General features: G+C 37.4%; 2 protein-coding genes across 5 annotated transcripts in view; one reads left to right on the plus strand and one right to left on the minus strand.

The window, feature by feature from the left end:
* Positions 1-12,555, minus strand: part of LOC128217574 (early endosome antigen 1-like) — a 30,795-nt gene extending 18,240 nt beyond the window's left edge. For 3 of the 4 annotated variants that reach the window (XM_052924797.1, XM_052924794.1, XM_052924795.1), the window contains exons 1-18: positions 12,426-12,555; positions 11,147-11,182; positions 10,810-10,920; positions 10,363-10,463; positions 10,019-10,124; positions 9,332-9,395; positions 8,416-8,522; positions 7,812-7,898; positions 7,479-7,537; positions 4,314-4,454; positions 3,814-3,882; positions 3,592-3,660; positions 3,204-3,309; positions 2,312-2,519; positions 1,805-1,973; positions 1,390-1,570; positions 877-1,044; positions 360-497 (exon numbers count right to left, since the gene is read on the minus strand). In XM_052924797.1, coding sequence (XP_052780757.1) covers positions 360-497; positions 877-1,044; positions 1,390-1,570; positions 1,805-1,973; positions 2,312-2,519; positions 3,204-3,309; positions 3,592-3,660; positions 3,814-3,882; positions 4,314-4,454; positions 7,479-7,537; positions 7,812-7,898; positions 8,416-8,522; positions 9,332-9,395; positions 10,019-10,124; positions 10,363-10,463; positions 10,810-10,920; positions 11,147-11,182; positions 12,426-12,461 — 1,956 coding nt within the window. In that variant the 5' untranslated portion in view covers positions 12,462-12,555. The remainder of the gene's footprint in view (positions 1-359; positions 498-876; positions 1,045-1,389; positions 1,571-1,804; positions 1,974-2,311; positions 2,520-3,203; positions 3,310-3,591; positions 3,661-3,813; positions 3,883-4,313; positions 4,455-7,478; positions 7,538-7,811; positions 7,899-8,415; positions 8,523-9,331; positions 9,396-10,018; positions 10,125-10,362; positions 10,464-10,809; positions 10,921-11,146; positions 11,183-12,425) is intronic. The other variant, XM_052924796.1, reaches the window with a different exon arrangement.
* A 43-nt stretch (positions 12,556-12,598) lies between these two features.
* The window catches only part of LOC128218309 (dihydrolipoyl dehydrogenase, mitochondrial-like), a 31,142-nt gene continuing 19,541 nt past the window's right edge, over positions 12,599-24,199 (plus strand). Inside the window, exons 1-6 of the mRNA XM_052925958.1 lie at positions 12,599-12,718; positions 15,046-15,121; positions 15,626-15,705; positions 17,791-17,929; positions 18,524-18,624; positions 18,956-19,099. Of these exons, the coding sequence (XP_052781918.1) occupies positions 12,677-12,718; positions 15,046-15,121; positions 15,626-15,705; positions 17,791-17,929; positions 18,524-18,624; positions 18,956-19,099 (582 nt within the window). The 5' untranslated portion in view covers positions 12,599-12,676. The remainder of the gene's footprint in view (positions 12,719-15,045; positions 15,122-15,625; positions 15,706-17,790; positions 17,930-18,523; positions 18,625-18,955; positions 19,100-24,199) is intronic.

A 24,199-nucleotide genomic window follows, 5' to 3' on the forward strand; every position in this document is an offset into this window, starting at 1 on the left:
TGTCAACTCAAGCTGATGCCCAAGTGCATTCGCAGTATGGTGTGAAAAAACTTTGACACAATCGAGTTCGAAATAAGAAAATAGGAATAGGTGTGAAAACCCAAATCGGGACCACAATATTAACTTCGGAATAGCGATTATTTGGGAATAGCAATTTCGGAATAAAAACCAAAAATTTAGTTAAACAAAGAAGGAGTAAAAAGGAGTAAAATTGGGACGGAAAAATAATTTCGAAAATAGCGATAACGGTGTTCGGAATAGCGGTGTTCAACTGTTTATATATATATATACCATAATACTCAGGAACCCATTGCCATCCCAATTTTATAGCTATCAAATGAATGTTTCTCCAATCTAACCTTTTCCAAATTTGTGTTGAGGTTGTTAACAGTGATTTGTTTCTCATGTAACTGGGCCTGTAGGTCGGCCTTCAATTCTGCTTTCTCTTTCTCCAAACCAGCAGCCCGCTTTTCTTCTCCCTCACAGCGCTCCTTCAACTACAAAAAGCAAGAGTAAGAGGTAATGGGTAGAAGAAAACAGGGCAAAGTCACATTTAAAACTGACAAAGTAAGATTGGCCCTGTTTCCCATCATTCTGTTGATGGGACCTTGCTAAAAGGGTATGAATTATAAAATTATTGAAGGTCTCTGCAAATTGTGTTGTCTTCTATAGTTCAATAAAAGTAATTTTACTACCTGATCACATATCATTGTTTGTTATCATATTTCAATCAAACTGTAAAAAAACTATTTTGGGAAAACTAAATAAGAGATTAACACTAGGGCTAGTCCACTTATGGTAAAATGCCTAGCCTCTCAGCCATATTAAAAACACATGTACACCAACTTTACAAAAACTTGCTGATACACTTCTTACACTCTTGTTCTTAGCCTGTGAGTCTGCCAGTTTCTTGTTGGCCTCATCCACACTGGTAGTGAGTGTGTCCAGTTCCCCAGTCAGCCTGTCCACTGTGCTGGTCAGTTCTGTGATCTTGACCGACTTCTCCTGGAGCTGCTGATACACAACACTGCTCTTCTCCTGACCCTACATACAAATTTCAGAACTTTATGTAACACTGAAAATCCTAGAGCTAGCAGGTTTGGAAAGAGAAGTTAGTTAAGTTAATTTCCTATGTCATGTGATAAAAAGAATCTTACATTTTTTGCTGTTTAATACAAAAAATATCTGAAACTAAATAAAAGCAATCTTAAATTGAAAGTCATATTAGATCCTATCATATTCACTCGGTTTGAAAGGCCATTATTTCATCTCTAGCAGGCTCCATTCTTATGAGATCTATAAGTAAACAGTTTGACTGTTCCATCCACCTCTTTCACATTGGCTAATGAGGCCTCTATCTTACTTGTAGTAGATAGTTAGATCACTAACCTTGAGCATGGTGTCCTGTACATGTATGAGCTGTTCATCTTTCAAAACTATCTGGTTCTGTGCCTGTTTAAGTTCAGAAGAAGTCTGTTCTAACTCTGTCTTCAAACCCTCTGTTCGATCCTCACCCTCCTTTACACTGGCTTGGAGACCATCTATCTCCTTCTTCGCAGATTCTAGGTCACTGAGACAGGAAATAGAAAGAGGAAGTTAATACTATTTTTCCTAGATCCAATGAGGGGACAGCTAATTTAAGGGGATTTGAATCAGCAGTATTCATGAACTCATGCTTTATATATGCCATATATGCTTTTCATGTATAAGCTAACATTTTTTGAATTTGGGACGTGACATTATCATGCAAACTCCACAATAAATCACCTTGAAATTCCCAAGTATACAGTATTATCTAGCCTACCTCTCCATATGTTTCCTATCTGCCTGCAGTTTAGAGATCTCCGCCTCCAGTTGGTAGATGGCGCTCTCCTTGTCGCGCACTGTTTTGCTTGTAGCGTCCAGTGATGTCACGACAGCCTCCTCCTTCTCCTGAAACTCTTGCACCTTAGTCTGTAGTTGGTCCTTTTCTCCTGAAATACAGTATGTGAGATATTCTTGCAGGGGATATATTAGATTAGTTTTGATTTGAAGTACCAGCCTTACTTCCTATGCCCCCTTTTTGGGCCAAATTTATCTTTCACTTTTCCATGATGTTTCACAGGGTTATCCGTATCTTGCTGACTTTCTGGTAAATGCAAGTTTTGTTTAGTACATGAGATAACTGGTTACCTCACCTTAGACTGTTAAAGAATTTCATATCTGGTTACATCATATGTATATCAAATCAGTAATTGCAAAAACCAAATAAAAATTAACAGACTTTAAATTTTTGCTGCATGAAATAGTAAAAAACTGTCCAAGCACCCACCCTTTAGTTTGTCATTTTGGCGTTTCTGTTCCTCCAACTCCCTCTGCAGCTCATCAAGCCGTGTCGTCAGCTCCTGAGTTTTCCCAGATGTCTCCGACTGCAGCACCCTCTGCTCACTTGTGGCCTTCTCCAGTTTAGACTTGAGCTTGGAGATGGCTGTCTCCCTTTCCTGTACAACCCTCTGGGCATCTTCAAGTTTCTGGCTTACCTGGGAATGTTAATATCCATGCAGTTAAAAATATGTGAAAGAAAACATATTTTCTTTTTTGATAGCAGTCCTTATTGAATATTTACATGTCAGGTGATACCCACAACAACCGGTACAGCACCAATAAATGCTGAACTAATTGATTTCTTATAATCTGGAATATTTACTGATGTCAAACCCACTTACATAAAGAACATACACACTATACTTTGCATTGGACTGAAATGGTTACTCCATTTTCAACTAAACATATCAACCTATTAAATTCTGTCTCATCGAACCTGTCCATGTTAATTTTATATGCAGTATAAATTTTACAACGACTGTGAAGAAAGTTATGATAACTTATACCAAGTCACTCTTGTTGGCATGATGTTGCACGAGAGTGCGGTCTTGTGTTGTCGGGGAAACCAGAGTGCCCGGAGTGAACCCACTTGTCAGGCTTGGCGACCACAAACCAAACTCACATGCGCCCAGGCTGGGAATCGAACCCAGGTCACCTTGGTGAGATGCGAGTGCGCTAACCAGTGCGCTAACCAACATGTCCATGTTTCTCGAGCTGTTCGAAGCTACGGTCACTGTGTCCTGCTTGGCTACCTTGTCAACCAGCTGTTTCAAAGTGTTCTCTGACTTCTTCATGAAGTCTTTGTTCTCATGACAGAGACAAGCATTACTGGTACTAACCTGTCCATGTTTCTCAAGCAGTCCCCGTGTCTCTGTATCCTGTTTGCTAATCTTCTCCTCCAGAGCTTGGCAGGAATCCTCAGACTTTTTCAGAGAAGTCTCTAGTCTGAAAGGGGTGGCAAGTACTTGATATAAGGTTTTTATCATTTAAAATATATCTCACGCATACAGGAAGCAGAAATTATGTTTTTTGTTAAAATTATTTTGCTGAAACTATCATTTGACTTTTTGATTATAGTTCATCCTTTTGACAACTAAAGTAGTATTTAAACTTTTGAAACACTATTAAAAGCATTCATGATGAGTGAGTCAGCACCAAACAATATATAAGACACGTGCTGTTGACACACATAATGAGTATAAATGAATTTCCTATATCAAATCTCACCTGGCCATTTCCTCTGATTTCGGTGCCTTTTGAAGGTCAGCTTCCAACTTCTTAACCTGCTCCACATACCTGAGATACATTCTTGGTAAGTTACAAACCCCTATGTTGATTTAAAGGAAGCCTACAATAACTGTGACAGTTGAACAAGTAATTACAAAATTCAATCGAATTTCAAATTCAATACTTAACAATGAAACACAGAAAAATGGCGTTTTGTTTTACCTAGTGATCTCCTCTGCTTTAGGGGCACCAGATAACTCATCTTTTAGCTTCTGAAACTCCTTTTCAGACCTGCCAATAACATGTTACTTGTAACAAGAAAACAAGTATCAAGTATAACAAGTATCAATACATGGTGCAAAATTAGGAAAACTGAGAAAAACTCAAGACAGATTTATGCCAAATTCTAAATAAAACCAGGCAGAATAATGACCATGCAATAAAATGGTAAAAAAGTGCTTGGAAAAAATATAAACACTAAAAATATATAATAAAGCACTGACTTAAAATATCAAAAAGCATGAAACAACAGTGTGTGCAAGGACATGAAGCTAGCTTATTTAGGTAATTAGGATGAGGATTATAAATACAACTGGTTCTGTTTGCATTGCTCATCACACATATTGTTATGGCAACACTATGCAGAGGAGTTACATGATCAGTTACATACAAATGATTGCGCTTATGGTTTATCAGACATACATGATCCTTAGGTTACATACAACTGAATCTGCTGCCGTAGTTTATCACACTCAGCCTGTGCTATGTCTTTCTCCTTCTCCTGCTCCTGAGCCATGCGGTCCATCAGGGTCTGGACAGAGATCAGCTCCTTCTTTAGAACAGCAACGTCTTCAGTGCCAGGCCTGGGGGGAAAGCATGGGGGAATGGGGTAGGAGAGATTGTGTGTGCTTTGGGACATTTTGTGTGTGCAGTGCTGAGATAAATGATCAAAATATTTGTGGAAAAACACTTTTAAAATACAACAAATATCTAGAATTAAAGAAACTCATTAGAGAGCTTGAACAAAAACTGCATTTTGCATCTTCGACAAAAATTATAATGCTCATGCAAAATTCAGATCAGTAAAACTACACACCTAGACAAAATACATGCATACTTTACTTCTCTGCTGTGTATGCAATTGACAAGAAACGTTCAATGTGTTACAAACTTTTAATACATCACCAAACTTCTTTAAGTATAGTTATAGCTTCAATGACACGGATATTTCAATTTTATGTTATTGAGTTTTGGAAAATGGGTAGCTTCCCTTTGAAAGCTATAGTCATAACAGGTCATTTTTTGAATGAAAAAAATGCTGGATTTCGATATGTAGTAAAAACTTTTAGGAAAAAATATTTCTTTTGATAGTTATAAAACTCATCATTTTAGAAGATAATATAAGTTTCAGCTTACCTGATGGCCAACTTCTGTTTAAGGCCCTTCACAATACCTGTGGGCAAACCTCTGCTCAAGGCCTGTCACATACTAGCAACCAAGCCTACCTGTGGGCAAACCTCTGCTCAAGGCCTGTCACATACTAGCAACCAAGCCTACCTGTGGAACAACTGCTGTCCAAGGCCTGTCACATACTAGCAACAGAGCCTACCTGTGGGCAAACCTCTGCTCAAGGCCTGTCACATACTAGCAACCAAGCCTACCTGTGGAACAACTGCTGTCCAAGGCCTGTCACATACTAGCAACAGAGCCTACCTGTGGAACAACTGCTGTCCAAGGCCTGTCACATACTAGCAACCAAGCCTACCTGTGGAACAACTGCTGTCCAAGGCCTGTCACATACTAGCAACAGAGCCTACCTGTGGGCAAACCTCTGCTCAAGGCCTGTCACATACTAGCAACCAAGCCTACCTGTGGAACAACTGCTGTCCAAGGCCTGTCACATACTAGCAACCAAGCCTACCTGTGGAACAACTGCTGTCCAAGGCCGGTCACCTACTAGCAACCAAGCCTACCTGTGGAACAACTGCTGTCCAAGGCCTGTCACATTCTAGCAAATAAGCCTACCTGTGGAACAACTGCTGTCCAAGGCCGGTCACATACTAGCAACCAAGCCTACCTGTGGAACAACTGCTGTCCAAGGCCGGTCACCTACTAGCAACCAAGCCTACCTGTGGAACAACTGCTGTCCAAGGCCTGTCACATACAAGCAACCAAGCCTACCTGTGGAACAACTGCTGTCCAAGGCCGGTCACCTACTAGCAACCAAGCCTACCTGTGGAACAACTGCAGTCCAAGGCCTGTCACATACTAGCAACAGAGCCTACCTGTGGAACAACTGCTGTCCAAGGCCGGTCACCTACTAGCAACCAAGCCTACCTGTGGAACAACTGCAGTCCAAGGCCTGTCATCTACTAGAAACCAAGCCTACCTGTGGAACAACTGCAGTCCAAGGCCTGACACATACAAGCAACCAAGCCTACCTGTGGAACAACTGCAGTCCAAGGCCTGTCACATACTAGCAACCAAGCCTACCTGTGGAACAACTGCTGTCCAAGGCCTGTCACATACAAGCAACCGAGCCTACCTGTGGAACAACTGCTGTCCAAGGCCGGTCACCTACTAGCAACCAAGCCTACCTGTGGAACAACTGCAGTCCAAGGCCTGTCACATACTAGCAACCAAGCCTACCTGTGGGCAAACCTCTGCTCAAGGCCTGACACATACAAGCAACCAAGCCTACCTGTGGAACAACTGCTGTCCAAGGCCTGTCACATACTAGCAACAGAGCCTACATGTGGAACAACTGCTGTTCAAGGCCTGTCAAATTCTAGCAACAGAGCCTATATGTGGAACAACTGTTGTTTAAGGCCTGTCAAATTCTAGCAACAGAGCCTACATGTGGAACAACTGCTGTTCAAGGCCTGTCAAATTCTAGCAACAGAGCCTATATGTGGAACAACTGTTGTTTAAGGCCTGTCACATTCTAGCAACAGAGCCTACATGTGGAACAACTGTTGATCAAGGCCGGTCACATACTAGCAACAGAGCCTACATGTGGAACAACTGTTGTTCAAGGCCGGTCACATACTAGCAACAGAGCCTACATGTGGAACAACTGTTGTTCAAGGCCTGTCACATTCTAGCAACAGAGCCTACATGTGGAACAACTGTTGATCAAGGCCGGTCACATACTAGCAACAGAGCCTACATGTGGAACAACTGTTGTTCAAGGCCGGTCACATACTAGCAACAGAGCCTACATGTGGAACAACTGCTGTTCAAGGCCTGTCACATACTAGCAACCAGCTTACCTGTGGGCAAACCTCTGTTAAAGGCCTGACACATACTAGCAACAGAGCCTACATGTGGAACAACTGCTGTTCAAGGCCTGACACAAACTAGCAACCAAGCCTACATGTGGAACAACTGCTGTTCAAGGCCTGTCACATACTAGCAACCAAGCCTACATGTGGAACAACTGTTGTTCAAGGCCTGACACATACTAGCAACCAGCTTACCTGGTGGCCAATTGCTGTCCAAGGCTGGTCACATACTAGCAACCAGCTTACCTGGTGGCCAACTGCTGTTCAAGGCCCTTCACATACTAGCAACCAGCTTACCTGGTGGCCAACTGCTGTTCATGGCCCGTCACATACTAGCAACCAGCTTACCTGGTGGCCAACTGCTGTTCAAGGCCCGTCACATAATAGCAACCAGCTTACCTGGTGGCCAACTGCTGTTCAAGGCCCGTCACATACTAGCAACCAGCTTACCTGGTGGCCAACTGCTGTTCAAGGCCCGTCACATACTAGCAACCAGCTTACCTGGTGGCCAACTGCTGTTCAAGGCCTGTCACATACTAGCAACCAGCTTACCTGGTGGCCAACTGCTGTTCAAGGCCCGTCACATACTAGCAACCAGCTTACCTGGTGGCCAACTGCTGTTCAAGGCCTGTCACATACTGCTCTTTGGCTTCAATTTGTTGCTGAAATACAGATAATCTAATATGTCAACAACTCTGACTACATTTGTAAATAAGATCAGCTCTGCTTGAACCATGTTTCTATGTATACCCCTGTTAGTTTAGTGTTTATAAGCTGTTGAAGTGTAGAAACCTGTGAAATATATGTACAGATATATTACACGGATGAAAATCACTGTTTGTGTTTAGTGCAAAAATTGCAGACCAAAAATCAAAGATAAATTTACATATATTGTAATATATTTGAATCAAACTAGAATTAAGGTTTGTACAGTACCTTTAGAGAGTTGACATGGTCCTGCAGGGCATTCTTCTGGGCCTCGTATTCATCTGCCTTTGATTTCGCATTCACTGTTGCTGTTGACTGTAGGAAATGAGAAAGATTGGAAGTTACTGAATGTATTATCAACAATCCACATACCATAAAGACGTTAACTGATTCTGATATCTGCAGATCAAGAGTTAACATCTCCTGCTTTTTTTGGAATATATATTGTGTAAATCTGAGCAACTTTTGCTTTATCAGTGTGGCAAAAGATTGTGCAAGCATTGGAAATTAGTTTAGTTGATGATCCAGTGGTAGTTGAAACTGGTTGGAGAATTTTTTTTAAAATATACCATTTTTCCTATATTCCCTGCATTTGCGATCAATCACTATTACCACGCATTATCCTAACTATACAATACTTCAAAGATAATTGTAGGTGAAATGTCTTAATGTCAATCATTCTTGATTCTATGCCAAATTTGATTTTTTCTGCAATATTACCAAGTCATCCAAGACTGAAAATATAGTTTAAGCCAGAAAAAAGGAAATATAATCTAAGCATCCAGCTTGAGATATCACAAACGAGTCCAAGGAAACAATAGAAACCACTTACCAGTTCTCCCGCCTTGTTTTGGTACTGGTTTTTCTCCTCTCTTATGGAATCTAGCTCCCCGGACAGCTCTGAGATTTTTACCTGGAGGTGGTGAACTTCTGAACTCACTGTAAAAACACAGGAACACTTTGTGCAAAATGGTACCATTGATTTTATTACTTAACTGAGAAAAGACTTGCTTTAAATTTACTGACCTTCAAACTTACTAAAACATAGTTAGAGAGTTACACCAATGCAACACTGCACAGAAAAGAACTAACCATAAAAATGTCTAACCGTTTTCATTTTTTGTTTTTTGGATTTTTGTCAAAAACAATAAAAGCGAGCAGGTTAAATTAAAATGCCTTTTTGCAGTGAAGTTTTTAACACAGTAATTGGCAAAAGCAAACAAACTTTTTCCCATATAATCAATACTTAGAATGAAAGTAAGTGGAATTTATAACATAAGAAATGTTATTATAATATAATATCTTTTTCAAAACACTAACTCAAAAATGATTTTGCATGATATGATGCTTCTTTCTTTATGCAGGTAAGCAAGATTCAGAGAATTTAAGTTAGTACAAGTATATAAAAATTCTATCTTTTATTTAGACTGATTTCCTCTCAAACTTTATGGTGAAAAAATACAAGTGGTTGGTTAAAAGAAAAATAACACACTTTGACATTTAAAAAAAAAGTGTGGTTAAGATATGAATCAAAACAACTAATTTTGCATGGCTTTAAATAGCTTTTTGATAACTTCCTTGTCACACAAATAACAAGGGCATATAACAAGGAATATTTCTTTTAAAAAAATAAGACATTTTTATACTAGGAAGTGAGATCCAACATTTTTGAGTGATCCATAGACAGGTAACATGCACCACCTACACAGCAACAGAGTAAATGTATGTAAAAATTAACATCTACATACACAGAGTTCTGGCCTCCTCTGAGCCTCGTAATTGTAGCTTCATCATCTCCAGTTCATCTTCGTCCTAGTAAAATACATTTTCACAGTTACACATCATTATTTGAATAGTTCACATAAAACCAAGGACTGTCATACTGATGTTCTTGTAGCTCGTTCTTTTGAATTGCATTAAACAATGTGTAATTTTGATTATTTAATAACAACCAATGCTGTCACTGGACATGTTTAAAACACCATTTGAGATTTCTTTCACACCCTTCTACCAAATTTCCACTGAAAGGCATTGTGTGAACTGTGTGTACTATGATGTTTGTTTCTTGTCTTTGCTGAGTAACAGCACCACAGTATGGTTTGTATTTTTGCTTCTGAGCATGTCCATCTTACTTGTTATGTGACGAATTAGGAAAGGGGCAGTAACTTATGCCAGAAAAACTGAAGACCTTTGTATGTCCTTTTTGATTTGAACCCTTATGATGTTACATTGCACTGTTGCTTTTCTCCATTTTTTCTTTATTTGATTGTGTAAAAGTACAATCATGCTATAACACAAGATTAAATCAATTAAAACCCTATAATAATGAAATCATAAGACCTAAATGTCCATGTATGTGTTCCAGAGAAATTTGTTACACCTCATGTTCATCATATTCACTATAAACATTAATATTAAATTGCCAAGATATTTACCTCTTGTGATACAGGTTTGCTTTTCTTGTTTGATTTGCCTGACTTCTCTGAGAGGGCTTTTCTGAGTTCATCATTTTCTTTCCTTAATGCAAATACATCACCATCTCTAAAACATGAGGTTTATGAAATAAGAATGAAAAGCACATTTGTATTTTACGTTATCTGAACAAAATATAATCTCTGTAAGGTCTTCATGCAGAAAATATCATGTAATATTTCTGTACACTAAATGTTGCCCAAAATTGTTACTGGTAGTTTTAAAATATTTAGATAGTGATATTTAATTAATGCAAAAAATAATTTGAAGAAAGGCTCAATGAGGTAATTTTGTTTTTATTTTCAACCTGTTTTCGCTGGTTTTCTGTTCATGCACTCCCACATAGTGATCCTGCAGGGATTCTGCTGATGGCAGTGATGCCTTGCACATTGGACACACAAAACCTTCCTACAGAAATATTAAAAACAGCACAGATTTATACTTAATTATTCCTTTTTGATGTCTCATTGATTTATATGATTTGTATAAATAATATATAAATAATGACTGTCTTGAGCGTGACAGTGCATATTGCCAACTGAGGTAATACTGTCGACCAAGGCGAAAGCATGTACCTGAATTTCATTTGGCACATTTAGAGAACAGATTCCGACCATTTCTGTGATATGTATAATACAATTATTACAGCTGGTAAAATATTTTTTAATACAGTGTCTATTTTTGTTTTGAATGGACGTACAAATCTTTTTTGTAAATATGAAATTAAAGTTGAGGTTAAGTGGAAAACTCTTACCCCCGAGTCAGAAGGGAGAGAAGGTGCAGCAGCTGAGTGCTCCTTCTCAAAGTGTTGCTGCAGGGCATCAGCGTTGGAGAAGTTCTTCATGCATGTTGGGCAGAGAAACCCCTGAAGTATTGTAGATTAATTCTCCTCAATTCAATTAACTTATACATATGCTTTATACAATCACAGATGAAAAAATACATCTAGTGGATTTTTATTTGTCAAATACTTATAGCCATATAAAAAAATCAGTAAAGTTCTATTCTACATTAATTAATAGAAGTTTATGGGATGGAATAATGCAATTATTTGGTATACATAGATAGTTCTTATTACAAGAAAATATTACCTGTGCCTCGGACGGTGTGCGTGTGACAGGAGGGGGCTAAAATAAGGTAGGACTATGTACATAATATATAATATGGTCAAGGGTAAAGCAAGTGCAAAATGAGGAATAAATGAGAACAAGAGTCCATTACACTCAATAGTCACGAAAATAGTTGGTTCATTTAGATGTTTTAAAAGCACTGATAAAAACAAAATTTTGGCGTCACATGACAACTATATGATAAAATCAAATGAAAATAAATCTTTACATTTTCAATACAGAACATAGATGATCTTTAACAATATTGTTCATTAACCAGGTTTTCTACAAAAACAAGGTTAAATTAGAATTAGGCAAGTCATTGGGCGGGCAAGCAGGTGTCACACATAAGTTTCCACCAAATAGCTTAAGCTTGCATTGATGAATAGTAATGAAAGTTGGTGTGCAGGTAGCTTATGTGAAGAGCTAGTTTGGGATTGCTTTTGAGGGGGTGGGTTCAAGGTCATTGTAACGAAAAATAGAAAAATGGTTTCCTCCAATAACTTTAGTTAGAATTGATGGATACATAACAATAAGTTTTTTAACTAGAATAATTTTCAGCTGTGTCTCTTTTTTCATAAATGTAAAGATAAAGGCTGCTACTTTTTCCGAACTCATACAAGAAATGAATTGGCTATAATTTCTGATTTCCCATAATAAAAACTTGATTTTGTCGCATTGCTGTTTTTCATTGTGTCGCTTCTAGTTTTGTTAGCATTGCGTCACTTCTAGTTTTGTTATTAAATTACCAAGATAATTTTATACTAAAGTAATCCGCAATATAAAAGGTTATAAATTTAATGTAACTGTTATATTTCTAGATGACTGTTACTTTTAAAAGTAAGATAAAGGTAGCATGTACTGTGCATACAAAATTCTGTTCCTATCATTTTTTACAGGCAGACAATATTCTACTTTGTCCAGATATTCACAATGATGTTTTCCCTGTGCACCAATGTAAAACTGTGTTTATGGGAATTTTGCCATATTAAAGTAGGAACATCTTTTCTAAGGACCAAGTAAAACAATAACATTCTGTGTAGCTCTATCACACTAGTAATTTGTCCTGAATAAAGACTCATTATTATTCAAATTGTTAGTGACAATAACACTAATTCTCATGGTCGAACTTTGATATAAAATAAAATATCAGAGAACTTTCAAGGCAATCCGAATATAATACGTCCGAAAGATATTCTAAAAATCAAATGCATAATTTTCTACAGTTTTATAGGAACGATTGCAAATTTTCACTATTAACCTTATCCGTGTCCTTTTTAAGCAGCCTTTTAAACATATTTGCGGCAAATATTTGGAATGACTGTGGAGAGTTTCGCTCAAACTCTAAAAAAAATTATTTTACGCCCACTTCATCAGGAGATGGGGTCAAGGGAACGCTTGTTTTGAAATACTCAAAACAATAAGCGCCTGAAAGCGGAAGTCAAGGACAAGACGACCCTGAAATTCGGTGTCGAAGTAAATATTATCCCCGACATAAGTTCCGGTCAGACCATGTTAGCTTCCAGTTTAAATAAAATTACATCTCTGTCTCGGGTAAGGTCATTTGTAGGTGTGGAATATTATAATAAAGTCATATTTCATCAGCGATTGAAATAATGTTCTGTTTGAAATGTTTCTCATTTTGGTTATTCATTGACAATTCAGTAGCCCTACACATGTGTACTTATGTCATAAGTTATGTCAGTGATAATCTCTGTCACTGTCCGCTAACTTAAAGTTAAATTACCAAAAAAACAAATGGCATAAACTAATGAACACATTGTCATGTTCTAACATCACTGTGAATGGTAACAAGTCGTAACCACACACACATTCTTGCTTACATTACTGAGTAGAAGTAGGACAGACTAAACAAATTAAAACGGATGAAAACTTACTAGTGCTGGATGTGGGCTTGAGCTCACTTCAATAGTTTAAGACTGAAATTGAGCTTCCTTACCACCATTGAAATAACTATATGCCAATCATCGAAATTAGACTTTTGGATGAACAAGCCCGAATTCTTATACTATTGCTTGTTATTAAATTTTTTAACAAGACCTGCTATATAAAATTCAGAATTTAAGATAGCCTGAAAGACATTTTACCAGTGCAGGGCTTGTGTTAATTTCGACCACTGAATTATGCATAATCATGTTAACACAAGCAGCAACTGTTATAAACCTTAATGACCTTCATTAATTATATTAAATTTTTCCCAATTTGAAGTGTTTACGGATACTATTTCCCGGTCTCCCCTTGTTAAATCCGGTCTCATCTGGTGTCATAATTCCTGGTTCATAACATATGGACCCAGGCAACGCATTGTAGTGCTAATGTTTATTGAACTAATTTGACAATCTTATTTTCCTCTATATGTAACAAAATGGAATAAAATATATAAACAGTAAGTAGTTAATTTCTGATCTTGTTGCAGGAAATGCACTGCCACGACCAGTTGTCTAATGTATTTCCGCCAAATGATCGTCTAAATTTAAATTTTATGCCCATTTCTTGTGAGGAAACTTGTAATTTTGCTAAAGCCACTGTAAATTTACTAATATGTATTACATTAAAATATAACTGAGGCTTAAAATAAGTTATGCATATAGAGTATAAAAGTTAGCGATCAGCAGCGTATTCTGGTTTTCAAAATAAAAACATTATGTTCATGCCAGGATTTGTCGATTGGTTAGTTATTTGTGAAAATGGAAAATGCAGGAAAAGATTCCACATGAATAGTTAAACAAAAAATGTTAGAATTCCTTAAGTACAAAGCATAATTTCTTACAAATTTGATTTACATGTATTAATGCATTGTTTCTATTTGAATTACTTCCTTCAATAGTTTACTCACAACTGAATTAAATATTGAAAAACAAGAATGTGTTTGTTATGCTGTTATTCATGTGCATGTTTTATGGTTTTTTACCTTTGCCTGAATTTATTATTTGTTTTATTTTTATACTATGTTAAATATGAAATAAATGGTGAAAAAATTTCATCAAATATCTAAAGTTTGTTTCCTTTATACTACGTAAATCAAATGTAATCTTTTGTAATCCTATTACCCCCCGCGCTCATTCACTCCTTCTCAATCACACCCAAAAGCTTCTAAAAAACAGAGACCGGATGAGACCTGGACCGGGAATAGTATTTACATGCAAATTCATGTTGACACAAACAACAACTGTTATAAACTTTAATGACCTTAATTTATTTATTAAAACTTTCCCAATTTGAATTGTTAATGCGTTAAATTTCCAAAATGAAAAGACCAGGCCTCACTGAAAAACACCTTTAATAGCATAATGGATTCACCTGCGGCAATTGGCATCCACTCTAACTGATGGAGCTTCTGTCCAAACCGGCCTAGTTTGATCAACAGGCATGTAACCCTCAATCTAGATTCATAGCCCTTGATTTGACAATAACATACGGTAATGTTGTAACTTGAGAAACTTTGCCTGAACATCACCAAACTTTGACAATTATTATATGGACAGCATATATTGCCCAAGTTTGTTACCCCAGTCATTTCTGTGTAATGGCCCTTGAATGGCTTTAACACATACTGGTACTGTGAAAGGACAATCATAGTGTTTATTTTTTAAATGCTCATGAATCACATTTTGAGAGCAATGGGATTTCTTGACCATTCCATTCTTGAGTAGTACAAAAGTCAGTTCTGCTATTCCTTATAAATACCTAAACAATGCTAATAACATGCTAAGGCACCTCAACTGCCACCTACTTTTTTCGTAATCTGAATATGCTACCTTTCAGTGGTGTACACCACATTATGAAATTTGCATATTGCGTGAAATAATTGCAAAATTCCCAAAATATTAATGCCTGATGTTATTATCCTTTCATTTTAGTGTGGTGGTTATTCCCATGTGCAGAGATGTTCAGGTGTCCTGTTCTCAGCTGGCTCCAGACAGTACTCCAATGGAGGTATGTGACGTGATAACATAAAGGACATTTTATTTTGATTAATTAAAGGTACTTTTAATTGGATGTTTCTTTTGAAAGAAGAGCAAATTTACAATATAATGTTTTAGGAAGTTTACTTTCGTTTAATGATGTTAGATTTTAGTCTAGCTGTGGATATGTTGTTGTTAAAACTTTTACCTTTAAAGCTGCACTCTCACAGATTGAACGATTTGACAACTTTATATCAGATCGCAGATTTTTATATATATGTTCAAAATTTGTGAGAGTGCAGCTTTAATCTCTAATTCTTAATTTGTACATGTATCTCAACTAGGATGTTTTACACAATGTCTGCAATTATCAAAACTTAAGAACGTGGATCTACAAGGCTAAAACCTCAATTGCAAAATTGTAACAAGCCTGGATATGTTAAAACCAATGTCTGAAATTTATTTTACTTCAACATGTTCTGGGCTTGTAGGCTTGTGCGATTTTTGAGCACTGCATGAGTTTGTTGTTTTACAGGAGAGAATGACCTGGTTGTGATTGGGTCGGGTCCAGGTGGATATGTGGCCGCCATCAAGGCTGCACAACTGGGCATGAAGGTATGTATCATAGTTGTACTAGACATGCTATATGTCTCATAGATATACTAGACATGCTATATGTAGGACATACTTAAGTTTTTTTGTACGCTTGTAGTGTGAGTCATTTTGATCCCAGTTACTTTTATAATATCATAGTTTGTCGTTTTGGATTTTGATCATTGTTCTACTGTATAAGATAATCATAGGTTCTGGACTATTTTGATCATTGTTCTACTGTATAAGATAATCATAGGTTCTGGACTATTTTGATCATTGTTCTACTGTATAAGATAATCATAGGTTCTGGACTATTTTGATCATTGTTCTACTGTATAAGATAATCATAGGTTTTGGACTATTTTGATCATTGTTCTACTGTATAAGATAATCATAGGTTCTGGACTATTTTGATCATTGTTCTACTGTATAAGATAATCATAGGTTCTGGACTATTTTGATCATTGTTCTACTGTATAAGGTAATCATAGGTTCTGGACTATTTTGATCATTGTTCTACTGTATAAGATAATCATAGGTTCTGGACTATTTTGATCATTGTTCTACTGTATAAGATAATCATAGGTTCTGGACTATTTTGATCATTGTTCTACTGTATAAGAGAATCATAGGTTCTGGACGATTTTGATCATTGTTCTACTGTATAAGAGAATCATAGGTTTTGGACGATTTTGATCATTGTTCTACTGTATAAGAGAATCATAGGTTTTGGACGATTTTGATCATTGTTCTACTGTATAAGAGAATCATAGGTTCTGGACTATTTTGATCATTGTTCTACTGTATAAGAGAATCATAGGTTTTGGACGATTTTGATCATTGTTCTACTGTATAAGAGAATCATAGGTTTTGGACGATTTTGATCATTGTTCTACTGTATAAGAGAATCATAGGTTTTGGACGATTTTGATCATTGTTCTACTGTATAAGATAATCATAGGTTTTGGACTATTTTGATCATTGTTCTACTGTATAAGATAATCATAGGTTTTGGACGATTTTGATCATTGTTCTACTGTATAAGATAATCATAGGTTTTGGACTATTTTGATCATTGTTCTACTGTATAAGATAATCATAGGTTTTGGACGATTTTGATCATTGTTCTACTGTATAAGATAATCATAGGTTTTGGACGATTTTGATCATTGTTCTACTGTATAAGATAATCATAGGTTCTGGACGATTTTGATCATTGTTCTACTGTATAAGATAATCATAGGTTCTGGACGATTTTGATCATTGTTCTACTGTATAAGATAATCATAGGTTCTGGACTATTTTGATCATTGTTCTACTGTATAAGATAATCATAGGTTCTGGACTATTTTGATCATTGTTCTACTGTATAAGATAATCATAGGTTTTGGACTATTTTGATCATTGTTCTACTGTATAAGATAATCATAGGTTTTGGACGATTTTGATCATTGTTCTACTGTATAAGATAATCATAGGTTTTGGACGATTTTGATCATTGTTCTACTGTATAAGATAATCATAGGTTTTGGACGATTTTGATCATTGTTCTACTGTATAAGATAATCATAGGTTTTGGACGATTTTGATCATTGTTCTACTGTATAAGATAATCATAGGTTTTGGACGATTTTGATCATTGTTCTACTGTATAAGATAATCATAGGTTCTGGACGATTTTGATCATTGTTCTACTGTATAAGATAATCATAGGTTCTGGACGATTTTGATCATTGTTCTACTGTATAAGATAATCATAGGTTTTGGACGATTTTGATCATTGTTCTACTGTATAAGATAATCATAGGTTTTGGACGATTTTGATCATTGTTCTACTGTATAAGATAATCATAGGTTCTGGACTATTTTGATCATTGTTCTACTGTATAAGAGAATCATAGGTTCTGGACTATTGGGCTTCTGGTTTACTATCTGTTACTACTACTGTACTTAAATGATAATTTTATTACTATAAACAAGAGTAAGAATTATATTTTAACATTAACTTGTGTTAGCTTAACTAATTTCAGTATGAATTCTTATAGTAATTTCTTTTATTGACTGACTATGACAATCCTAACAATTGTTTCAACTTCCCTCCGCTAGACTGTGTGTGTGGAGAAGAACCCTACACTGGGAGGGACGTGCCTTAACGTGGGCTGTATCCCTTCAAAGGCCCTACTCAACAACTCCCACTTCTATCACCTCGCAGTTGGCAAGGATCTCAACAACAGGGGCATTGAGTGTATGTACTCGAAGATATATACCTGGGGTCTCACTTGTTTCCATTTGGGAGTCCCAGGACACAATTTCTCTTCTGGACTCATAGATTTTATAAATTTAAACATAACAAAGAAGACTGTTCTCGTACTTCATTTTCCGTGCCTGCAGCATGCATAATATTCAGATGTCAAAGAGAATTCTGTGATAATATAACATGGTTAAACAGTGTTTGGAATGCTGTAGGAACAAATCATCAACATGAGACATGGGAATGCAAGACTAGACATTGTTTTATTATTTTGTCATAAGCCGAAAAAGTAAAAAAACAAGATATGTTTTATCAAAAACAATGTGGTGATGAAGCAATTATTATGTGTCGCACATAAATATTGCAAAAACTTGATAAGAATAATGATAAGTTGAAGTACATGAAATTCAGTACTCATGTATACAATGACATAGTGTATATTTGTAGCAAGTTAGACTACTCTTAATCTAAGGTATTTGTTAAGGTTTCCTTTTTGTTACCGTAAGGTATATTAAATGCCCTACAGTTAAATGATGTTTGTTTCTATTTGCAGTGTGCTATGTATAGTATGTCACATGCTTTTTACAGTTGAGGGTGTGAAGCTGAACCTGGATAAGATGATGGCACAGAAAGACAAGGCAGTGAAGGGCCTCACTGGAGGAATTGCACATCTGTTCAAACAAAATAAGGTAAAATGAAGGGCCTCTTGGAAGGGCCTGCATTGCCTAGAGAAATGGTGGATTTGTTTGGTCCTTTTCAAATATTAAAAATTAATCTTTTATATGCATAGTATTGCATATTTTGTTGTGTTTAAATGTTCATTAAAATTAACTTATTTATTATGTTTAATTATTTTTCTTAGTTTCTGTAGTGTAATAATATTATGTACAGTGTATAACTATAACAGCACGTTTTAACAAGTCAGTTATTGGAGTTTGAAAGTACTTAAGAGAAGAAATATAACTCTAAAATCTATACCAACCGTAGTTGTAAATATTCCAACGTGTAAATCCATGTCAGGTGACCCACGTTTCGGGCCATGGGAAGATAACAGGAGCAAACGAGGTGACAGTTCTGAAGGAAGATGGAAGTAACGAGATCGTCACGGCCAAAAACATCCTCATAGCAACAGGGTCAGAGGTCACCCCATTCCCTGGCATTGAGGTGGGTTGTGTGTCGTTTTGGAATTGGTTTTTACACTTGTTTGTTTTTTCGAAGAAGTATAATCTAGGTATTGTCAAAGCATTTGCTTCACCTTATTGTAAAATCTTAAACGTTGGCCATGAATTGGAAATGGATTAAGATATAAGCATAAAAATTATAACCCATGTTCACTAAGGTGATAGTGATTTCCTGTTAATCTGGCCAATATATTTGTTGAGTTATGCCCCATTAATGTCTGAAAAAAAACCTACCACAGATAACCCTTGATGCCTGCTAGCAATGTTCTTGTGTTATTAACTGTTTTTCTATCATAATGAATATTTGGAAAAAAATGGCCTGAATCTTTAAAATCTTAATATGAAAACATTTAAAAATCATAGCAGCCCTAGTTGTGTAAAAGATAAATTTAATTTCAAGCCCACCCAACAGTGTTTCCTTTGACAATAAATGTGATATAGACACTGGCTTTTACAAATTTGGCCTTGGCATCTTAAAGTTTGTCAAAATTTATTTGACAGTGATATTGTTATAATATCCAATACAAAATCTGATTGAATCAGGTTGCTTTTATTTCTGATTTTACTCTGAAAAATAAGTAGGACAGTAAGAGATTGCATATTCACACATGCATTAAGCATGAATGTGATTTAAAAGAGTATGGTTAATAGACAAAACAGCTGTTAACAATACTCAAATAGAACTATTATTGATGCAAATACAAAAGTATTTCACTGGTCTGTGGAACTACTCGGACATTTCCATTTAACAATCACTATAACAAAGCATGCAAAATGCCAATGTTTTCATTATGCATCTGATGTCACATCCATTTATATTCTAAACACATTCTGTTTGTGCACATTGATATGTTACAGTTATACAACCGTCAATGAAAAAACACTTTGCGCAAGTGCTTTGACATAATTAACAAAGTATGAAAGAAACAAGGCAAATGTTAGGTGTGATTTTTTAAAAGTAATATGTGACCAAATCTATGCTTTGGGCAATCACTGTGTTTATTCAAGGCCCATAAAATATGTTGGTGGAACTGAAAGCATACTTGCAAAAGTAATCACTAAGCACTTCATTTCTGGATCAGTTTTGTCATAAACATGCATTAGCAAGTGTTCTACTATTAAAATCAGCATGTCTTCTCCCTCATACGGCTTCTTTAAGGCAAAACAAATTCACACATTCTTTCCTCTGTTTTCTCTCACACGCTGCTTCAGAGAGGCCAAACCATTCCCCCATTCTCTCCCCTGTCTTTTCCCTCATACTGCCTAAAAGAGGCCAAACCATCCCCTATTCTCTCTGCTGTCCTCTCCCTCATACTGTTTCATAGAGGCCAAAACATTCCCCTATTCTCTCCCCTGTCTTCTCCCTCATACTGCCTCAAAGAGACCAAAACATTTCCTTATTCTCTCCCCCTGTCTTCTCCCTTATACTGCCATAATGAGGCCAAACAATTTCACGATTCTCTCCCCTGTCTTCTCCCTTATACTGCTTCAATGAGGCCAAACCATTCCCCCATTCTCTCCCCTGTCTTTACTCTTATACTGCTTCAATGAGGCCAAAACCTTTTCTTATTCTCTCCCCTGACTTCTCCCTTAAACTGCCTCAAAGAGGCCAAAACATTTCCCTATTATCTCCCTGACTTCTCCCTTAAACTGCCTCAAAGAGGCAAAACCATTTCCCTCATTTTCTCCCCTGTGTTCTCTCTTATACTGCTTTTATGAGGCCAAACTCATACTGCCTCAAAGAGGCCAGGCCATTCCCCCATTATCTCCCTCTGTCTTCTCCCTTATACTGCCTCAATGAGGCCAAACCATTTCCCAATTCTCTCCCCTGTCTTCTATCTTATACTGTTTCATTGAGGCCAAGCCATTCCCTCATTCTCTCCCCTGTCTTCTCCCTTATACTGCTTCAATGAGGGCAAACCATTTCCCCATTTTCTCCCTTAAACTGCTTCAATGAGGCCAAAACATATCCCTATTCACTCCCCTGTCTCCTCCCTTATACTGCTGAAAGAGGCCAAACCATTTTCCCATTCTCTCCCCTGTCTTCTCCCTTATACTGCTTCAATGAGGCCAAACCATTCACCCATTCTCTCCCCTGTCTTCTCCCTTATACTGCCTCAAAGAAGCCAAACCATTTCCCACATTCTCTCCCCTGTCTTCTGTCTTATACTGCTTTAATGAGGCCAAACTCATACTTCCTCAAAGAGGCCAGGCCATTCCCCCATTACCTCCCCTGTCTTCTCCCTTATACTGCTTCAATGAGGCCAATCCATTCCCCCATTCTCTCCCCTGTCTTCTCCCTTATACTGTTTCAATGAGGCCAAACTATTCCCCCATTTTCTCACCTGTCTTCTCCCTTATTCTGCTTCAATGAGGCCAAACCATTTTCCTATTCTCTCCACTGTCTTCTCCCTTATATTGCTTCAATGAGGCGAAACCATTTCCCACATTCTCTACCCTGTCTTCTCCCTTTTAATGCTTCAATGAGGCAAAACCATTTCCTCCATTCTCTTCCCTGTGTTCTCTCTTATACTGCTTTAATGAGGCCAAACTCATACTGCCTCAAAGAGGCCAGGCCATTCCCCCATTATCTCCCCTGCCTTCTCCCTTATACTGCGTCAATGAGGCCAAACCATTTCCCAATTCTCTCCCCTGTCTTCTCCCTTATGCTGTTTCATTGAGGCCAAACCATTCCCCCATTCTCTCCCCTGTCTTCTCCCTTATACTGCTTCAATGAGGGCAAACCATTCCCCCATTTTCTCCCTTGTACTGCTTCAATGAGGCCAAAACATTCCCCTATTCTCCCCCTGTCTTCTCCCTTATACTGCTCAAAGAGGCCAAACCATTTTCCCATTCTCTCCCCTGTCTTTTCCCTTATACTGCTTCAATGAGGCAAAACCATTCACTTAATCTCTCCCCTGTCTTCTCTCTTATACTGCCTCAAAGAAGCCAAACCATTTTCCACATTCTCTCCCCTGTCTTCTGTCTTATACTGCTTTAATGAGGCCAAACTCATACTGCCTCAAAGAGGCCAGGCCATTCCCCCATTACCTCCCCTGTCTTCTCCCTTATACTGCTTCAGTGAGGCCAAACCATTTCCCCCATTCTTTCCTCTGTCTTCTCCCTTATACTGTTTCAATGAGGCCAAACTATTCCCCCATTTTCTCCCCTGTCTGCTCCCTTATACTGCTTCAATGAGGCCAAACCATTTCCCAATTCTCTCCACTGTCTTCTCCCTTATATTGCTTCAATGAGGCCAAACCATTTCCCACATTCTCTATCCTGTCTTCTCCCTTTTAATGCTTCAATGAAGCCAAGGCACTTTCCTATTCTCTCCCCTGTCTTCTCCCTTATACTACTTCAATGAGACCTAACCATTCCCCCATTCTTTTCCCTTTCTATACCTTTATGCTGCCTCAAAGAGGCCAAACCATTCCCACATTCTCTTCCCTGTCTTCTCCCTTATACTGCTTCAATGAGACCAAGCCATTCCCCCATTCTTTTCCCTGTCTTCTCCCTTATACTGCTTCAATGAGACCAAGCCATTCCCCCATTCTTTTCCCTGTCTTCTCCCTTATACTGCTTCAATGAGACCAAGCCATTCCCCCATTCTCTCCCCTGTCTTCTCCCTTATACTGCTTCAATGAGACCAAGCCATTCCCCCATTCTCTTCCCTGTCTTTACCTTTATGCTGCCCCAATGAGGCCAAACCATTTCCCCCATTCTTTCCCCTGTCTTCTCCCTTATACTGCTTCAATGAGGCCAAACTATTCCCCCATTTTCTCCCCTGTCTTCTCCCTTATACTGCTTCAATGAGGCCAAACCATTTCCCAATTCTCTCCACTGTCTTCTCCCTTATATTGCTTCAATGAGGCCAAACCATTTCCCACATTCTCTACCCTGTCTTCTCCCTTTTAATTAGGGATGCAAACGAATGGCAAAACAGATATTCGAATATTCGGTAATTCTTTCGATCGAATATTCGAATATTCGATTAGCGAAATACATATTTTAGAAGATGTAGTAAACTACTATTATTATTCGCTAAAGTAATAGCCGGGGCATTTAAACCCTATTTTGTCGTATCCAGTACGCGCGGCGGACCCTGATTTCCCCAAATGAGCCTTTGAAATTCTCCATTTTCAGGAAGTAAAAAGCAATACATTATAAACAGACAAACAACAAAATCGAATAATTCAATTCCGCTGCCTTTTGTAAACAATGTGAAATTAGATGGATTCCTAGTAAAACAGTGTTTTGCGCCAATGGAAGGTCTTTCCGTAGGATGATCAGCCTCGTTCTGAGATTGACCTCTAAACTGACTAAATATAACTATGGAAAACTCAAACCAACTCGGGAACTAGTAAAATAGTAAAACGAAAACATAAGTGGATTGGACTTATTTATTGTACAACAATAGAGGAATTATATTCAAAAATCCATTTCAAAGCACGAAAATTGTATTGAAAGATGAAAACAGTTTAAAGCACATATATGCAACAACATTATTGTGGCATTTATATCATCACCTCGTTTTGCGCTATTTTGCACAGCATAATTTGCAGCCAAGACAACACATTGGTGTTAAAGCCGATCCCTAGCCAGTTATTGTAAAAGTAGGGGGACTTTTTATAGTACCCGACGAAATGTCCCTAAATGACACATGTCGCGTGTCTAGTCATCACATTCACACCTCTGGGATAAGGGGCCAATCGTTGTAAAAACAAGATAAACGAGCTTTATAAACAACATCAGTGATGAAGGCAAAATGTGTTTTGTTCTCTTTATTGAATTTTTTTTTCGAATATTCGAATACCGATTTTGACATTCGAATACCAAACATTTGATCGAATATTCGAATATTCGTTTGCATCCCTACTTTTAATGCTTCAATGAGGCCAAGGCATTTCCCTATTCTCTCCACTGTCTTCTCCCTTATACTGCTTCAATGAAGCCAAGGCACTTTCCTATTCTCTCCCCTGTCTTCTCCCTTATACTACTTCAATGAGACCTAACCATTCCCCCATTCTCTTCCCTTTCTATAACTTTATGCTGCCTCAAAGAGGCCAAACCATTCCCCCAT

Source organism: Mya arenaria, chromosome 14 (assembly GCF_026914265.1).
Source record: "Mya arenaria isolate MELC-2E11 chromosome 14, ASM2691426v1".
NCBI lineage: Eukaryota > Metazoa > Mollusca > Bivalvia > Myida > Myidae > Mya > Mya arenaria.